The 21,023-nt window shown below is 37.6% G+C and overlaps 1 protein-coding gene across 9 annotated transcripts in view; it reads right to left on the bottom strand.

The window, feature by feature from the left end:
- Window positions 1–21,023, bottom strand: part of gpatch8 (G patch domain containing 8) — a 35,623-nt gene that overhangs the window by 5,755 nt on the left and 8,845 nt on the right. For 2 of the 9 annotated variants that reach the window (XM_088330683.1, XM_088330698.1), the window contains 5 exons: window positions 13,261–13,333; window positions 1,577–1,644; window positions 1,420–1,506; window positions 1,192–1,335; window positions 989–1,119 (listed from right to left, as the gene is read on the bottom strand). In XM_088330683.1, coding sequence (XP_088186809.1) covers window positions 989–1,119; window positions 1,192–1,335; window positions 1,420–1,506; window positions 1,577–1,644; window positions 13,261–13,333 — 503 coding nt within the window. Of the gene's footprint in view, window positions 1–988; window positions 1,120–1,191; window positions 1,336–1,419; window positions 1,507–1,576; window positions 1,645–7,187; window positions 7,230–13,260; window positions 13,334–16,540; window positions 17,711–21,023 lie in introns of those variants that run through there. The other 7 variants (XM_088330745.1, XM_088330718.1, XM_088330755.1 and 4 more) reach the window with 7 other exon arrangements.

The following is a 21,023-nucleotide window of genomic DNA, read 5'->3' on the forward strand; positions in this document are numbered from 1 at the left end:
AGTATCTTGTTTTAGAACGATCTTGATGTTTCTGTGATGAGTCTATTTTTAAACTAAATTCAATTCAGAGTGTTTATTGTCATATGCACAGTAAAGAACCCTGTTTCCCTGCACAATAAAATTCTTACTTTGATGTCGACACAGTTGCCAGCAGAAAATAAAATGGAAACTAAGAAATGTTTGGCATTTCTTGAATCCCAAGACTTTAACCTTTCGAATAATATTTGGAACGATGCATTTGAGGGATTGGTGACATTGTACAGATTGTTTCCGTACATGTCTGAGACACGTATTTGCTTCTTTGCAAGGTTTCGGAATGTTAAGGGGGTAATAAGTTTGACTGAACTATCTGACTGTTTTGTCGACGTTCCCATTGTAGAGCCTAATAATTCGGTGCGCCTTATGTATGGAAAATATAGGACCAAAATTTTTCGGGGTGCGCCCTATAACCCGGTGCGCCTTATAGTGCGGAGAATACGGTAATTGTCGTAGTCTACTAGTTAAGACATGTAAGGATGTAGTTTTTTCAGGGAAATTGGTCAGTTTCAGAAGCCTGGCATTCAGTGATTTTGGTACAGGCCAGAGCAAATGCACCTGTAATCACTTTGAGTTCTGCACAGCATTGTGTGATCTTCTTCAGGTTCCTCCTTGCCATCTTAAATTTGTGTCTCATCATTAAACAGCTTCCGTTTATCGTGTTTGACATTAATGTCATCATAAAATCCAGAATGACAAGATGGAACATTCTTTTAAGCATCCATAGGAATGAGAACATGTCTAATTAAATCCTAGTCTTTAATCAACCAGGGAAGCCTATGTGCATTCAATTTTACAAAAGAATGGTGGTCGATAAGCAATGATCCATAACAGTTTGTATAGCACACCCATCAAAATGTTAGGCATATTTTATTTAAAATTTAGCACCATTTCCAACTGCTTTAAACAACTGCATGTACCAGTAAAGGGGTCTGAAAGCCCCCTTTTTTACCAATCCTGCTGTTTCCTTTGCTCTGCCAGCTCATGCAAACGACGCAGCATCTTATCTTGCTTCTTCCCACCTTTTCGGGAACGTGATGAAACATTCCTGGCAAATTCACGCTGCTTAAGCTCTTTAAGCCTCTGTGAAATAAGAAGGCGTCAATATACTTAAAAAAAAACTGTTCCTAAACTGGGAAGCTGTACTCATTTTACCTGTTTGTGAGCGTGGTCATAGGAATTAATGTGATTGTCAAACTCTTGGTGTTTGGTGTACTGCTTGTCGCACAGCTCACAGTAGAAATTAGCCCTCAAATCTTCTAAGGCTTTTGCAATTGCTTTCTCCTTTTCAATTTGATCCTATTGATTGTGAAATGTATATGACAAAAACGATTAAAATTAACTTCTCAACAATTGTCTAGGAATGACCATAAAGAGACTCACTTTGTACTTTTGTTTTAGCTCTTCAGTCTCTTCCTTCTCCACTTCGAGCACCCTTCTTTTTTCTGTGGCATCCTCTGCATAGTCCATCTTAAAAAAAAAATCACCTTTATTATAAGCTAATCCAACAAAAACAGACAACAGTTTCAACAATCCTTACCTCCATCTCCATCCGTCCCATCCCCATGACATCATATTTAAGAATGATGGGCACAGGGTCTGTGCGTCCTGATGGGAACAACAGACAGAGGTGACAAGATGAGTTGCGTCTTAAACTAATAGGATGAAAGGCCAGTAAGAGACAGCCTTTTAAGAGCATAGGGTGCTTTGGTTAGAGAAACAAGCGTTTAAAAGGTGCAGATACCAGAAAGCTAGTCAAAAAACACCGGCCATTCTCACAGCTTACTGATCAGACATGTAGGTTAGATAACTGTGGAGCTATAACTGCTGTACTTATAGTGACGATTTTCATGTTTCTACAATAAATCATCGCAGATTTAAGTGTCAATGACAAGTGATCAGCAACCGGCTGACATACACAAGCGGCATGATTCGCAGGAACAACAAAGCCTCACTGCGTGTTCTGCAGCCTATTGGATCAGTGGCCCTTCCGGACTGTCATCCAAGTTGCCTGTACTACTCTCTTGCCAAAATGGACCCGTAAGCTGTGAAAAGAGCTAGCCCAAAAGGAAAGTAACTGTAGAGGGAAAAAAACAGACAACCAAAGCAAAAAACAAAAAGTCAAAACTACTTGAAGATTGAGACATAAAAGGCTTTCGTCACTCATAAACAGGCAAACAAAGCAGATAAGAGATCAACATTCTGTAAACAAATGATAACAAACCAAGAAACAAGCAATGAACTACAGCTGTGGTGGCGTCACAGGCTAAGGTATTGCCATAGTGACTATGCAAGGGATGGGAATACTTACCCTTTACATGAAAATAAGGAGTTGAAAGTAAAGTAGTAGTGGGCACAAATACAGGGTTGCTCATATATATATATATATATATATATATATATATATATATATATATATATATATATATATATACATATACAAACATATAAATAAATCATTTTTAGGCATGTTGTGTTGTTCCACTTACCAGCAAGATACAAGTTTTTATGATGAGTAATTCAGTTTTATTTTCATTTTAACAATTATTTTACCATTTCAGTCACTTAAACAAGTATACAATTGGGCATATGACAGAGCTGTGAAATAAAGTGTATTTGTAATTACCATTTGACATTAATTATTTTGAATAGCTTTTACATTTTCAGAGATAATAGACAATTCTTTACAGTATGTTTTCTTCCCAGGGAAGATACATTATTTAAATATTTTTTTTCCAAATAAAAATCATCACAGCGCAATGACATTCAATCATGAAATCACAAATGCATGAGCATTGTAACATTAAGGCTTGGTCGGACTTTCAGTTCCACTGTAGTGACTGTTACCTCCATATATATATATATATATATATATATTTTTTTTTTTTTTTTTGACACTTTTTAACTTCACAGCCTTAGGCTGGACCAACTCAACACTCGTCACTCATATTTCGGGCAAAGTCTAGAAAACCTTCAGCACACAAGTTGGATATAACACTGGGGTTAGAAATAAAATCAACATAAATGACAATAGTGTGTAGTCAATTAATGAAGCATCTTCAATTTGCACAAGAACAGGTTCAGCTAATATTAACATCCATATTTTGGGCCAACGAGTTACCAGGATAATGTTGATGGCACATTTCAAAGTAGCAATTGTACCCATTATGGGTTGTGCATTCTTTGGCTCAAGAAAAAGCTCCTCTAACCCTTGTCGACAAAGCATTTTAAGCAGTGTAACTGTGTCATACTATTGTGTATACAAAGCACTAATATAGAATGCAGAGGACATAGTTGACCAGGCAAATATTGAGACATATAAGTATACAGGACTGTCAAAGAAAATTTTAATACTGTGATAAAGTTTCAGTTTCTGTAATGCAATTAAAAAAACAAATGCCATATATTCTGCATTCAATATCAATCAACTGAAATGTTACAATTGTTATTGTGTCAACATTGCCGGTTATGGCATAGACTAAAAATACCCCATTTCAAAATATTAAAATATCATCAAAAAACTATTAGGCTATTCAACTCATCAACGGTATTAAAAGGCTTGCAAATATTTCAGTGTATTTGTAATGAATCGCAAATATTTGACCTTTTGTTTTTCTGATTGCATCCATCCAGTTTTAGTGCTGCTTATTCTCCCTTAGGTCGCTGGAGCCCTTTCCACCCAACTTCAGGCAGGGGGCACCATAAACTGGTTGCCAGCCATTCACACCATCATTCACACCTAGGGGCACTTAGGAATAGTTGATCAACCTGCCATGCATGCATTTGGAATGTGGGAGAAAACAGTGCCCGGAGGAAACCCACGCAAACACGGGGAGAACATGCAAACTCTGCACGGGCAAGCAGGTAGCTGGAATTGAAGCCTGGACCAGCGCACTGTGGATCTGACGTGCCTACTACTTAGCCGCTGTGATGCCTTTTTTTCTCAAAAAAGGAACTTAATTGATTTCCAGCGACAGTCCTGTAGATGGTTACAGAAGCTGTAACACGGACACGTGTAGTCAATGCCCACAGGGGTATAAAACTAGTACTATTCCTTTGTGATTGACATGTTAGTTACTTAAACTTATAATAGGCAAATGCCATTTTTAAAAGTTGACAAATTAAGTCTTTTTAATAAGGAAATTAAAGTAATTTTGTCTGATTTGACTGTCTGCTGGCAGGCTACGTCCATTCAACTTTGGGTTCACCTGACTCCGCCCATTCACTCTGAACAAGAAGGGAAACAGTTTTTTGGAAATGATAACTCACACAAAGAAGATTCAGACATATCAGTGGCCAAAGTCTGCTTACTGCATATTTTTGCTTCTATATAGCCTCTAAAGCAAGTAGATTCTATCATCTCACTTAAGCGTCATGGCCCCTTGCTGCCAATGCAGGTAAATTCTATCCACTAATGCTAGCCAATAATGCCAATGCTAGTGCAGGACTGATCAATGCATAGCATCTCATCTTACTAAACTGGTTTTGTTTATATGCAAGCAATAAGCCAAATGGACATTTGCCATGTAAATTTGCACAGAAATCCAAATGAGCTCTCAGTGGTTGAATTAGTCTTTCATTTTGTGATTTTACGTGCATGTACTGTATACACATCCAAGTAATCTGATCGCTTGCATTACACAATTCATTTACATTTATTGGTTTTGCTTCACAAACAGCCTTTATTATATCAGCCTACAAGTTCTTGATTGAATTTGGATCTGGGGATTGGGGTGGCCACTCCATAACATTAATCTTATTGGTTTGGAACCAAGACTTTGCTCGTCTAGTGGTGTGTTTGGGGTCATTGTCTTGTTGAGACATCCATTTCAAAGGCATGCCCTCATCAGCATTATCTCTTCAAGTATCTTGACATACACAAACTGATCCATGATCTCTGATATGCGATAAATGGGCCTACCACTAGAATAGAAGAAACATACTCAGACAATGACACTTGCACCACCATGCTTAAATAAATGTCTTTAATGTGTACCGATGTTTGAATTAAGAGTCTGTCGCCCCTGGACCCAAAAAGGAAAATTTTATTTTCATCATTTCACAAAATGTTTCTCCATTTTTCATAAGGCCAGTTGACTCTTTGGCGAATTGTAACCTTTTCCGCACATGCCTTTTTTTTTAAACAGAGGGACTTTCCGTGGGGTTCTTGAAAAAAAATTTGCTTCACGCAGACGTCTTCTAACTTTCACAACACTTACAGGTAACTTCAGACTGTGTTTGATCGTCCTGAGGTTGTTTATTTGTTGAGCCTTTGATATTCTGGTTATTATCCAGTCCATTTTAATAGTTGTCTTCAGTTTTCTTCCACATGTCTCTGGTTTTTATACTTATCTTAAAGCATTGGAGATCATTTTAGCTGAACAGCCAACATTTTTTTGCACCTCTTCATAGGTTCTTCCCTCTCCAATCAACTTTTTAAAGAACGATTGCAGTTCTTCGGAGCAGGGTCTTTAACGACCCATTTTCCTTAAACGCATGTTCAACCTTTGCTGGCTTCATCATCCTTAAATAGGCGCCACCTGATTCATACCTGTTTTTTTTTTCTTCCCCAAAATTGATGAATGTAGAGATTGGTTGACACACTACTATTTTTGAACACACTCCTTTGAACTATCTGCCCAATTGCACAGCGTTCGGAGCGTGCCTATTATGAATGTTGGGTCTTGTTTGTTTTCTGTGCATCTACTGCACCTACTGGTGCATTGTCTGGCATGTAACAATAAAAAATATACTAGAAACAAAATATATTCTGGTTGGTCACATTGCACTGCTATTAATTTGAACAGCACTGTATGTGGGGTTTTTCATTCGGACTGCACAAATGATTCCGACTGTTAATCCAAGTGGAATATTGCCTGCATGTAAACGTAGTCCTTAAGGGTTTAGGGGGGAAATGTTTGTTCAAATGAAACGTAGTTGGTAGCCTGTTATAAATTATTGTAATGTATTTTCAACATCTAGTACAACATAGAATTTCAAAGGGCATCTAAATGGATATGTTAGATAGCTGCAGCCCTTCAAAATTAGAGGATAAGATTTCAACTGCCCCGCGACCCTAATGAGGATAAGCGGTACGGCTAATGAGATGAGATGAGATTTCAACTGCAGATGTTACTGTAAGAGCGCTTTTAAGAAAAATGTGTTTTATACTTTAATGGTTGTTTTATGATTGATAGTCTTATATTCATTGACAATAAATATGTACCAGTATAAATTAAATATAAAACAAAAACTTATAATCGGTATTTTCTTGCCGATATTTTCATAAGTCATTGAATTCGATTGGTCCCTCGTGGAGAATTCAGTGATCATCTCACCGAGCTCTTAGGTAGCACTCACCTACTCAACCCTAACTCATTTAATGCCAGCAAGACACACAAAAATGGTTAAAAAAAAAATATATAGGATTATTGACATATTTTGAGATCACCGGCACTGAACGAGTTAATCTGTTGTTTATGTCATTTTGTTTTTTTTAACCTTATAGGATATGTTGTTACTGTACAAAAGAAACCAAATCATATTACTATCCCATTCCTGATTGAAATGCAGATATCCATAAAAACTATCTTTCTGATTCTGTAAAATCACACTGTATCAGTGAGCAGAGTATTATTGGTACCATATGGTAAAACAGTCTATTTGATACTTGAATTCAGGGTGAAAAAGTGAATTGGGAGTTTGGCTGTTAGGGTATGTTAAATATACTGGTAGATGGTTGTCATGCATGTCAGTCCACTGCAGTGGTTCATCTGAATGGAGTCACAAACCAAGCCCAATATTAAAGGATTCCTTGACAAAAGCATCCCAAACCTTACCACCAATTGTCAAATAGTGACTAAATGTCCACATTACCCATCCCAGTGGAAAAAGAAAGGAACCAGACAACAACGATGTGCATCTAAATCACAAGGTGTGAATCACAAGGTATAAATGATAAAATCAACATGGCAACTTTCTAAGAGTACTGTAATACATAATGCATGGTAATATATACAAGCAGCAGAATGAAGACTAATACGGAGAAAATTGAGAGCCTACAGTATGCAGTAGCATTGGTGCTGTGATGACAGGAGAAACCAAAAGAAATGGGAGGAAAAAAATAAATTGGGGGATAAAATATAAATTACCACTAAGTTTACCATCGGCACAACATGGGCAGGATCAAATCGCTGTAAAAAAGAAACACCAATTGGTTAAGTAGAAATATCGAGACACATCGAGAAGGGAGGGCGGGTTGAGTGTATATGTGTGCGCGGAGTTAAGGGCCTTGTTTGGATCATTACTTGAAGGGCTAATGTGTACACACACTCCACCCGCCCACATCCCTATACACACAACTAGGTGCTTACAGGTTCTCTCTCACCACCTTCCCCAAACCGTTTGGCCAGGCTCTTTAGTACTTAGTTCACACCATCTCATCCAGAGCACACCATTTGGCCAATTGTTTTCAACTCTATCTGTATGATGTAACTAGTATAGTATAGTTGCTATATCCTATAGACACAAGTATTTGGACTAACTGTCAAAATACACGTGTTGAATCTAAGGCTCTTTTTTGAGTCAGTGATATTAAAAAAAAAAATAGAAGCGTCTTTAAATTTGTTTGGAATAAATAGGATCAACTAGTGTGGGCATGGCCAGCCAGGAGGCTTTCCCAGACAGAAAATCGGTGACAAGCAAGAGGTGTTAGATTTAATTTTTTAATTGGCCATTTCACTCAGCAGGACCATGTATGCCAAAATTTGTGTCCATAGTGCAGAGCTGGGGCACCAAAAGCCCGTGGGCCAGAAATATCTATTAGATATTAGATCTTATAAAAACAAAAGTTAATGTTGTGAACACAGCTTAGGGCACAAAAATCAATACAAACTGAAATGGCCCTTAAAGGTAAAAGGTTTCCTATTTTGGAGCCGCTTTACTGGGTGAGGAGATGAGAATCTTATCGGATCTGACAATAAAACAAGCACACAATGTGATGGTGATGCTTAGTGCCTATATGGTCAATTTAAATTAATATATCTAACAGTTATCGTCACATTCCACCTTACGCTATTTTTCCTAGGGAAAAAATTCTTAATCCTAAGCATCTTTGTTTCTTTTCTTATTTGCAACCCCTAGCAAATAGTATGGAATCATCAGTCTTGGACAAGTACTCACTCTGACATTTTATTCTGTAGAAGAAATTTGGATAAAAAGCATGAAACAATATTAACTTTTTTCAAAAGTGCAACTCCTTGGCATTCAGAAACACTAAAATAAATAAATAAAAAAACTGTGTGGTGGTCAGTTGATCGTACTTTTATAGACCAAGCACAGGGAAAATACATGGAATCACTATTCTGAGGGAAAAATATGGAATCATGAAAAAATAGACAAAGAAATAACAATCAAAACATATCACTAGTATTTAGTTGCACCACATTTGGCTTTAATGACAGCTTGCAGTCTCTGAGGCATGGATTTGATAAGTGATAAACAGTATTCTTCATCAATCTGGTGTCAACTCTCTGATTGCAGTTGCAGTGAACAATTTTTCCGGTCACATCCATTGACTCCAACTTCCTCAAATTTCCTCTTCATTTGTCCTGTTGTGAATTTTCTATTTTTTAGACACATGGTCTTTTGTTGTTAGTTTTGATGCCTGCAGGTCTTCCTTGGCCTACCAGACTTTACCAACTTTTCCATGCTGTTTGTACTTAGTCTAAATCTTTGATACAACTGACTGTAAACAACCCACATCTATGGCAACCATACAAGTGTAGTTACCTTCAAGAAGTTTGAGGATCCTGTCTTTGGTCTCAAGAGACATTTAGACATCTCTCTTGCTGGAGCCATGAATCTTGCCAATCCACTTAGTCCATGAGCTCTCCAAGGTGTAATAACTGCACTGTTTTTAACTGCTGACTAACAAGCAGACTTAATCTAAGCCAGGTGCCCTATTAAGCAAGGGAATTGACAAGGTGTCCTTATTTTCTACTCAAAATGCACTGATTCCAATTTTTTTCCTCAGAATTTATTCCATATTTATTTCCCTCCACTTGCTCTAAAAAGTCCCATTTACTGACCATTGCGATGTTTTTTACTAATTAATTTTAGTGTTTCTTAATGCCAATATGTTGCACTATAGAATGACCTTAGGATTGTTTCACGTTTGTTTTTCTTCTACAGAAGAAAATGTCTGAGTGAGGGCTTGCCAAATACTGGTGATTCCATTTTTGCTTGGGGTTGTATATAAACAGGGTGGCTTATGTGAACTACTCACACTCAACTTCGAGCAGCGCTCTTCTTGGGACCGAGGTCACAGGTTCGATTACCAGCTCTTTGAGTTAAATGTCAAAGTGTCTTTGAGCAAGACACAACTACTAATGCCCTCAATAAGCAGGTAGATGCCTTGCATGGCTGACGCAGCTATCGGTGTGAGAGTGCGTGTGTGTGACTGGGCAAGTGTGAAGCACATTGTAAAGCTCTATGGAAGGTCTTCAGTGACCTGAAAAGATATATCTAAATGTAGACCATTTACCATAAACTGTGAATATGTAAAACAGCATAGATAATTTATAAACCAAATTTAAAGCAGACTTCAACACATGAAGCGCACATAGCATTGAAAAAAAAATAAAATCATACTATATGTGAGCCTCGCCCGTTTTGCCAATTTGTGCAAGCTAATCCAAATGTGTCGAGAGCAACACAGGTTGAAGCCCAAGAGGACGATGACAGTTGGAACCGGGCAATAATGCACCTCTGGAAAAAAACAGGCCATGCAGGGAGTGGAGGGGTAAAGAAAAACCAGAGGTTGGGATGGTGGCTAGGGCAATTTGTAACCAAATCAACAGAGCTGTTGAAGGTTGTAGGAGGGTGGTGAGCTCTTCCCTGTAAATTTACACTATGGCCCAATCAGATACAGTTACGTTCATACATGCACACACGTCTCATCCACCCCATGTATGATACACAAACACATGATCACCCAAGTTGCTTTAAAGTTGAAACAGATAAACAAGCAGAGGGGGTGCAGTTGGGTCTACTCTGAAAGCCATTCAAAGTATGCGCCATGGTCAGATAACCGGCAGCAGCCGCAGAAACTCAGACTAAGAGACAGATGTGTTGGAATTACCACTTCTTCACTATGTACATTGATTCAAATGAATTGTAATTTTCCTTAAATATAGGCATTACGCATGGGGACGTTTTTCAGATAAAGTTGATTATTATGAAGCAAAAAGAGGGAAGCGGACAGAGATCTTTAGGCTTAATTATATTGTTTTAGATTTGAAAAAAACAGCCAAGTGGAGGGTTACCACTGAGGTGATTGCTGAATGGGAAAAAGAAAATAAGACCCACACACAGAGACGCGCACACACACATACACTCATACAGAGGTGATCCAACAAACCTTACCTAAAAATGGACAAAAAGGGACAAAAGAAGAATAAGAAGTCAATACAGTGGAAAACTTAAAAACGGGGAAGACACTATTTATTTGAAAATTCTAATGCCTTTAACAAAATATTAATCAAATCAATTGCACTTGAAGACGCGGATGCTGAATTGCATCATTGCATTCAAATTGCGGACCCCTTGTTTGTCTGAGTGGACAGCAGTTTGCCGCAGAGACATCTGCAAACAAAGCAGGGCTGCTTACATAAGCCTACATCAGCGGCAACCACAGCCAGCTCGGCAACATGCTCTCCCTCCTATAACAAAAGCAGACATCCTGAAAGCGCTTGCGGAATACTGAGTTGCCGATGATGCCCACATGGAGATATACACACCAATTAAAACGATATAAAATGTCCAGTAGTTTGTTGAGGCCTGGCTTTTTTTACCTTGATTTATATGCAGTTCACCTTATAATTATTTAAAGTTTGAACACAGAAAAACATGAACTCATACTTTATTAAATAGATAACTAAAATGATAAGAAATCAGTAGTCTTATTTTTGGTACAGGGGGAATCGGCAAAACCAAGACGTAAGAAGACATCTTTGTATTGAGGTGTAACAAAGTGATGAAATCTAAGGGAGCAATGTATATTGCTCTTTTAGTCAAGACACAAGATACTCTCAACAGAAAAATCTAGAAGTTTCTCGTTAAGTTTATGTAAAAACAGAAATATTTGTTGACAACTTTTCTCAAGTGCAGGATTTCAACCTACTTATCGTATATGAAATTTTCTTATTTTATTTTTAATAAGAATCATATTTAATAAGCACACTCGAGCTTTCATGTAAAATAAGATGGAAATGTAAGAGTAAATATCAGCACTGTGGACAATAAAACATGAAATGCCAGAAATTGAAATTTCTCGCTTCTGATCAAATACACTGTTAACTATGACAAAGACAATCAAAATATAAGAAATAAGTCAAAATGTACGTTAATAGAAATCATTTGAAATAGCCTTTAGAAACAGATACGAAGAAATGACGGTCCAGCAAAAAAACTCATTGTCAATGAGCAACTACCACCCTAACCCCATAGCAACACGGCCTAGTTGTCCACACAAAGTCAGTATGGGGCTCTTTGAAAAAATTTGACGGAAGATGGGTATTTTGAGGAGATTTTAGAACATGTTTTATTAGTGGCTCAAATTTCATCAGAGGGGAGATGATTGATGATAAGGCAACGGAATGAATTAACCCTTTAACAGTCCTATAGATTATGCATAAAATCCCAATCCAAGACGTACTCAAATTAAATTGAATGCTGTTCTTGAACAGAATATGGACAGATTTGGTCTCTCTTGAAAGGTAACACTCTGAAATTATGTCCCCAACTCAAATAATCAATGCAAGTGCGACTTACATTTAATGATCTAAGTTGGTACACACAGAAATATATATTTTTTTGCTATCACGGTCCTGCAGAAGAGTGTAGCAGGGAAAACAGCTGGGAAAATAGCATGAAGCTGTACCTGGTCCCAGGTAAAATTTGATCACAATCTGAAAGAACTATACATTGTATTTTACACATTTTTATAAAGGTACATACAATCGTTTCCAAAAGTGGCCATTTGGAGACAACCAGTTTACAGCTCTAAAACCTCGGCAACAGTGTATTTTCCTTTGTCCAATTTTTAGATATGCAAGTTGTGAGACATTGTGAGACTTCCCTTTTCAGAAGTTAATCACTGACTGCGCACAATTGAGCGTGATAATTGCGCATAAAAATAGATTCCGGGTTGCATTACGCACCTTTATTTTTAGTTTCGATTTGAATACATGTAGTCAATACGCATACATTTATGTTGGGAATTTAATTGGCTAACCAATGTGTTAATCAACATTTGAATCGGTCACTACTGGCTATAGATTTCTGAAGCTGAAGTAGGTCATGTTGTTTTCTTATATACAGGCTGTCATAGGTTGTAACAGGCTAAGGACTGTGGAAAAAAAAGCTTGAAATTGGTTCGGTGGTGGTTGGTGATGTCAATTGAAAGGTCAGAGGCTAATGGCCTCAACAGGAAATCATGTTATGAGTCGGTTTACTTGTAAAAATGAATTATGGGGCAAAACAAACGGATTACAACAAGGATCGTCAGATGATGCAGGAATGCTTTTAGGCGTTTTTTTAAATCTGTTGGCATTACAGCGTACTTTGGAGTAAATAGTTTACACTGTTGGATTCACTCGACTTGAAATGTAACGAGACCATGTTTGTGGATAATACTAGGCCATTTTTTGGGTGAGTTATACCAGCATTGTAGTTTTCGGGTACCCTGTGTCAGACTGATCGTGATGTTTCTGCAATGAGAACATTTTTAATATCTCGAATCCCAAGAGTATAAGCGTTCCAATGATATGTGACGTATTTCAGTGACTGATGATATTGTTAAGACACAACAATCATGTATTCTATAAAAATTCAAAATGTCTTTTACACAAAGTGCTGGGAAAAAATGTTTTTTTTTTTTCAAACTGAAGCATATAAACCTTTCATACGTCTTCTCTCAAGTTCTGAAAATATTTTTTTCTCACTTTGAAGGGATGCGGGTGGAAAGCAGGAAAAAAGCGCCATTACTCAAGTAAAGTCATCTCTATAAAGTAATAGAAAATATATGCAAGAACTAAGAAGGTGTAGCAAAACCGATTGTACAAATATGAACTGTAGAAATGTGAACACAATAAACTGGCCAATGGCACCAATCTAGCAGTGATCAATGGTAGTAAGGCTGTTTATGGATGTGTGAGAACTTACCCTGCATGGTTTTGCCAAGGCCCTGGCCCAACTTCCAGCCATGTTTCTGAAGCAGCCGGTGTCCAATGTTGTCCTAGCAGACAAAAGAGAGGAGACAAACCAGAAATATTCCAATAATAAGAGGAGCCTTTCCTGAGTATGCACAGTTTACACAAAAACAGAACACTCAGCTCACACAATCATCAACACAGCCACCACCAACACCATCATCATTAATGTCATCCATGTTACGACCGAGAGTAAATCGGTGTCTTCCATCACTACTGTGAGGGGCAGAGCAGTGTGAAGGGGGGAGCTGCGCTTCCTACCTGAAATGAGCCTATGTGTAGTCTGCACACTAAAATATATCCTAACATAGGAGTTTGTGTCCTAAAAGTTTGAAAGGTAATAGGGACGTTGGGGAACATCCGCATCACACTTATACACGGGCGCGCACACACATATATGAAACACTACAAAGCAAGATCTTAGTTAACAAAGAAATGTGAAACAGAACAGGTATGGAAATCTTGCATTAACAAAATGACAACCAGAAACTCCAAGCTTGCTGTGATTCTGTAAACATGACGGGAGGAAGAGGTGGCAGGTGGGAGCAACATGAAACATTTAGCCCTTACAAATAAAGCACAAAACAGAAAAGCAAGATGAAGAGAAGGAGTGGTGCTAGAAGGGCCTTGGATTACCATTACAAGACCCAGGGTGGACAGAATGTGCACGCGTGAAGGGAATATGTGCAAGCCAAAAAGAGGGAAAGATGTATGGAAGAAGCCCCACAGTGAAAAGAAAAAGTCAAATCTTTACTGTGCATGTTTCGTTTAATGCATGACTAAAAAAGAAAAAAATGATTACCGTTTTGGTGGAAGTAATGGGCAAAGATGGTATTAATTAGATAATGAAGGGCACTTCTTTACTGGAAAAAAATGCCGTTCAATGCAGGGCATTTTGCATTGCGCTCAAACATAAATGTAAGAGAAAGGTTGGAAGACTAAGAATTATTTTCACAGTTCATTTAATACTTTTGCAAATCTCGCATAACACTGGCTGGGTTTGGGGACATTTATCTACTACATTGAGAAATATGAAAACAGACCAATTCTTCATGGCACATATAACAATATATTGTCCTAGTAATTTTCTTGAAATGAGACATTACATTTATTTTCAATTCCAAAGAAGATCTATTATTTGGGAGTGTTTATGATCTAAATGTTTGAATATTATTGTCCAAATCTGTCAAATGAAAATGATCGATCAAGAATGCATGATTATGCACAGCGGTAATTTCTTTAATACTCATGGGTCTTTATTAACTATTATGTCACTACTATGGGTCAGCAACAGAAAAAAAACTATTTGAAATTCAAGACTGTTCCCTAAAGCTTATATAAACAAGGACATTTTCCTTGTTTATTGTGATTATAACTATTACAGGACTAAAATTCTAAAAAATAAAAAAAAACTGAACAAACATGGAGGATATTTATAATCACAGATAAGTTTATAACAAGAATCACAAAAACGTGAGATGAAAGGGGTGAAACAAAAATTAAAGATGCATTAAGTTTTTTGTTAAAATTACTTTAACAACAAGCTTATGTATTAGCAACACACTGTGAAAAGTGCAGATTCAACTGAGCAGGTGAGTGTAAAGGAATAGTTTTAAAACACAAAAAGGTGTTAGTTTTAATGGAACAGGCAAATTGAAGGAAGTCATGGCTCAACGAGAACCTTTTGTTGTCATACATATGTATGTAGAAAACAGACTAAGCCATGGCAGAGAAAATCTTTTTTTTTTTAGGTTGCGGGCAGAAGAGGGTAGACAAGGTCTGAGTGGGTTAGTGCAATTGACGAGGAGTGGCGGTCACACGCAGCATGCACAGCATCTCTGCCCACATGGTTGTCATTAGTGATGCCTTTTTTTTTTTTTTAATGGCAAGCACTTCGGGTTAAAAAAAATTCAAGGATTTAATGGCAAACACAAAGAAGGTGATTTTTTTTGTCTAACTGTTTAAAAGTCTAAGAGAACCATTTTTCCACCATTGCTATAAGTTCATTGTCAGATGGTTCAAAATATGTTTGAGTATTGAAGATGCTCGGCACGCCTCTTAGGAAACTTTCTGTGGGAATTATGGTAAAAAAATAATAACAATTAACATGGTACATTTATCCTGTGCAATCTTGATTATGTGTATGCCTCTCTCCTAAAAAACTTTTTTAGAGTTTTTTTTCCCCAGAGGAGTTTTTTTCATTTCCAAGTGCTTTCTCCTTCTGGACTGTGTTGGTCTTCTGAGCTTTAAAGGACGCGGTTCCAGGCAATAAACCTCAATTCATTGTTAGCAGCAACCATGAGTAGACAAGTTTCTAGAATGTAGTTTTGAACGGTTCGAAATTATCTGTGTGATCAAATTAGTTGTCAGCACCGCAGCTGAGTGGCGCAGTTCTGAAGTCATGGGTTAAATTCCAGCCACTAGCCTTCCTGTGCGGAGTTTTCATGTTTTCCCTATGCTTGCATGGGTTTCTTCCAGGCACTCTGGTTTCCTCCCACATTCCAAAAAAATGCATATTAGGTTGATTGCCCCTAGGTATAAATGAGCAAGTCAATTGTCTGTCTCCGTGTGCCCAGCGACTGGCTGGCAACCAGTTCGTGGAGTCCCCTGCCCACTGCCCAATGATAGCTGGGATGGGCTCCAGCACAGGGTCTACTGAGGATAAGCAGTGCAGAGAATGGATGTATCAAATTCAAAAAAATTTAACCACCGCACTAGGACAAGTTTTCTTTTTCCATTAAATTCAATTTGTAACCCCTTACTCATCAAACCCCAATAAGAACACAGCAGTGGGAGTATTCATTTTTTAAATATGTGTCAAAAGTGAATAATGCATCCTACCCCCCACAACCATATTGAAGACTATTGCCATATGTGTATTCTAAAATAAAAACATTTATTGATTCAGGGCAGGGGCAATAGCTGAGGCTATAGGCATTGATTTAAGCTCCCTAAGCCGATGACCCGATTAAGCAAAAAAAAAAAAAAATCAATTTTGCTTTTTCAATGTGTTCGCAAAAAACCTTCTTTTGTTCGATCTCTAATTAAGCACAGCAAGGGCTGGTTTGGGCTAGATTTGAGGCTGAAGGCAGAGATGATGAGCCAGCGGCGTTTTGGAGCAACATACAAGTGCACCAAGGGAATGGATGGATAGACGGCTAGACGGACGGATGAAAGTAAAGACGGCGAGTCCAACAGCAGTGCAAGTGGAGTGAAAGCATTTCCATACGAACCTGGCTTTATAATACTGGGCTGTCAAAAAAACAGTCACACGTGACACAACGTAAGAAACCAGCCAAACGCTTTCACTGCAATTCTGATATCTAAAAAACTACAACTGTTTTTCTCTTTAAACGTTAAAAAAACAGTCAATGCTTAACAGTACTTTATACAAACAAAAAGTAGGCATGACAAAAAAATAACAAAAATCAAAGTGTTTATACAGAATAATTGAAAAGCCAAAACAAATATTATTCAAACAAACGACCTCTACAAACTAAAGGGCAGGTTTTGAAACGTGCACTGTGCTGTTAGCAGCACAGCGCCTTGCAAATATATGGCCATGGGAAGAGATATGCAGGGGAGCTCACCTAGAGACTAGTTTTAATTGAGTCAGTCAGTGCAGAACATTGAGGGCCTATGCCGTATGGCATGTAATTGGGTGCAAGAAATATGACTGAAAAGACTAAAAAAGTTTGTCAAGTTGTGCGCAGAGGTACTGGTCTATGAGTTGGCAAATTGTGTAAACCAACAGTGCACATTTCAAAACTTGTTGAGCACAACTTGTGCAACAACCAAATCAGAAATTTGGAAGAGCTGCCGCTTTACATTTCCTACTCGAAGAACAGTTGCAGGCAGTGTACTTACCTCTGTGTTCTGATGTTTGTTGCTACATAAAATGCCTTAAAATAATCTGCAGCATTTATTGAATATGAAGAAAGTCGGCAATCACAAATGTGCTTGATTGGTTGGTTTGTTGGTTGGTTGGTTTAAGACCCCAGTTTAACTTAACATGGCTTCTACTAAAATCATTGATAGAAGGGCTTTGTAAGTGATTGGTTGTAAAATTTGAACACACAATATATGCAAGTTATGACTCAGATGGTGCCCACTGCATATTGGTCCGTTCAGGGTGGGGTGGACGGGTCAGGTAAGACAAAGGTGTGGGTGGAAGTAAAAGGGAGATAATGAGGAAGAAAGAGGACAATTGCTGGTGTTGTACCAACGCTAACATGCATGCAATGCAAAAACCAATGTTAATGAGCCAAAGAGGAGCTAAAAAGGAGAAGGGTAGGGACGAATATAGAAGATTCCAGTCAAATATCACAGACCTCTAACTTCCTATTGGTGACATACAACAAGAGGCTGAGGGAAGGGCTTCCAGATGCCTCGCTAAACCAGTCACTGAAAAAAATGTGACACCATCAATGTAATCTTTGTACAATGGTACCTTGACAGGGGTGTTATAAATTTTATTTGACATATTATTTCCATTCAAAATTCAATGTTGAACATAACAATTTTATCAATGTCATAAATTTGCTGAAGGCCAAAAACCGAAATCTATAATTTTATGCATTCATTCCTGAGTTTCATCTGGAGGAAGGAAAGCATGGCCAACTTGGGTGCCGAGGTGCTTAACTTGTTTGGGAATTTGGGTTGGCCATGGTCCAATTTCTTTGTGTGTTTTTTGATACTTTTTTCCTTTTTCTCTACTTTGTTTTTGTGTATGTGTTCGTTTTGCTGTCGGTAATCCCTCTCGAGGGATATGACATGGGCAGATAGATAGATAAGATTCCTGAGCATCCAAGCCCGAAACAGTATCAATAGTGTTTGTGTTCCACAGTAATGGTTTGCCGTTTTTTGGGCGTCAACATTATCTGTTACAATGGGTTGGGACTGGATACAAAAGGTAATGCGAGCAAACAAGGAGCAAAATTATTCTGTTGTAGATAGGAAAGGAAAGCATCTGGGAAATGCTTATTATGTTTAAGGGGCCAAAGTCGGAGCATTATCGAACGTGACTCATTCTTGACAGGACAATTGTAGGTGCAGGTTAGGACAGATTTAAGCTTTTTTCTTTATTATTATTATAACATTATTGCCAAAGAAGAAGCGTGTCAATTTCCACTTTTTCTATCTACTTCCATTTCTCAGTCACATTTTGGGGGTTTTCTTCAGTATGTAAATTATGTTTTTAACACATTTCATCTGAAAACTTTTATTTTTGAAACCTTTAAGTATATGAAGGACTTGTGTTGGTGTACATGGGTACATGCCTTTCATGAGTTAATTGGGCTTTGCAGCCAGGAAACGTGCTTAAACTGCCAGCGCCCAACCTTTCACATTTTTGAGGTGGGTGGGTGCTTCCGTTAACCACTGGGGTCATAGGGGTACTAGTTCTTGTGGTGCGTCTTGGGCAAGTACAACCTGGTGGCGCCCGTTCCTCTCCAGTCCAACATATTTTATTGGAGTTAAAAACCCTAAATGACTTATTATTTTGCGGAATTCTGACTAATTTCAAGATACACTTCTTCAACACTCAAATGGAAATTTAAATAAGACTCACAGAGGCCCAATCCAGCATTTGATGAATGGTTGAGTCAGAAAAATACAAAATTAAAATACCTGGAAAAAAAACGCACCCAAGCTCACTCAATCTAGCCAATTTTTGTGATGTCACGCAATATCTGAGTTTGCCCAAGATTTTTACATTCAATTTTAAGCATTTTTAAGACTTTTTTTAAGACCACATTCAATAAAATTCCAGACCAATTTTGCACATATTCTGGCATAAAAGCCGGAATCTAAAATATATAAACTATGAAATAAACATGATTTCGGTTTAGAAAAAATACTTACTGCTCAAGAAATTTGCTTAACATACCATGGGCTAATTCTCAGCCATCTTGCTGCTACAAGTAACCAAAAACCTCAAAAAGGGCTGGGAAAGAAAATGGGAAAATTATGCATTTGTGTCACTTTGAGTCTCCATAATGTGTGTTCTTCCTTACACTACACAATACAGCAACATCTAGTGGTCACATAATACACTTTGTCCCTTTGATATAAGTAAAGCCTATGCAAATTACGGATTAATTTATACTTTTTCACATTAGTTCATTTGTAGTTTCACATTAATTATCAATCCTTATATTGAGCTTATTTTGTGTGGCAAATAAAAAATATATTTGAGAACAGTGGACTTTTTTAATAAGAGCTTTCTTTGTGGAACACCCGATTAGGCCCAGTTTCACCCAGACCCTAGCTTTAGAGGTCCCCAAGAAAAGAGTTTGAGACCTTTACAGAAAGAAAGAGTCAACGCAGGCAAAGGAGCAAAACTTGGATTCATTTTAATGATATTGATGGCTCCAAAACAGAATGCATGGTCTATCAGTGGCAGAAAAAGCCGATTCAGTCGCTTAAAGCACCTTTTAAATGCCAATCTTTAGTAAACCCTGCGGATCATTGCTTTTTTGTTTTACACATATTGATACATATTTTTTGCGTGTTTTTCAGAGATTCTGTGTCTATATTGGATAAAATTGAATGGGTTTTTTATTTGTATTTTAAAGTGTATTCATTGCACTGCAGAGGTAATATTTTCAAGTTATGTTTTGCATGTTTTCAGGGAATCAGTTATGTTATTTTACTTTTAATCTGTTCAGAGTGTAAAAAAATAAAATTGTTTTGTATTTTACAATTCGTTTTGTAGGTCTGTAAATATATTTTTTAGGGATCCTTTATTTCACATTAAATTGTTTATGTGTAAAAAAAAGCTAAATTTATTATCATGTTTCATACTAAATTTGTTGTTGCATCGTATAAACAACTTCAAATTTTAAAGTAGGCAAAAGTTCACTGTAGATTGATAGATAAAAACCGAGCAAGCAAGCACACCAGAATTAAATTTAAGACCCGTAGACAGAATTTAAGACCTTCACAAACCTTTTATTTTCGATTATGAAATTTAAGATTTTAAAGTTTTAAGACCCCGTGAGTAGCCTGAGTATCACAGCATGTCTAACAAATACGCAATTTTTTGAAAATTCTCGCTGTGCAAAACAAGCTTATTCTGGCTTTTAGACTCTTTTGATAACATTTTCTTGAATTAAATTGTATTTTGAATACACTCATAAATCAAGGTACCTCTATACATAAGAGTGAACATATGATAATTTGTCTTTTTTGCTTTCGCATTATTGCAGCAATACCTTCTCGCTCAGCTTCCAGAGTCACCACCCACCCAACCCCCATCCATAAATAATAGCGCAGGAGCTAACCAGCCACTCAAACCAGGTAAGCAGGCTACCTTTTGCCCTTTATGTTTTTTCACCTCCCACACATTAGTGGATTTTTCCCACTGTGTCTGAATTGGTGTCATGAAACGGGTAGTCCATGGCAACTTTGATTTTTTGGATGATTTTTGTATCAGACCATATACTGTTGTTCCAGCTTGGTTTAAGTGGAATATCCACAAAAGGCCTGACTCAACACAAACAATAGGAAGAGGGGCTTGGTCCTGCTTAAATTAAGGCTTTAGAGACCAATTTAAGGAGGAAGAGGGAGGAAGGGAGACGTTAAAAAGACAGCTGCCTGCGCTATTCTTCATGTGCCTCTTTAGCAAATAAATAATTAATGCAGTCCCAGTTGCACAAGCACCATGCCAGCACAGAATGACAGAGGGTACTGTACACCGAATCACTGTGTAGTAGG

This window comes from Urocampus carinirostris, chromosome 1 (assembly GCF_059441175.1).
Source record: "Urocampus carinirostris isolate Australia breed hairy pipefish chromosome 1, RoL_Ucar_1.0, whole genome shotgun sequence".
Taxonomy (NCBI): domain Eukaryota; kingdom Metazoa; phylum Chordata; class Actinopteri; order Syngnathiformes; family Syngnathidae; genus Urocampus; species Urocampus carinirostris.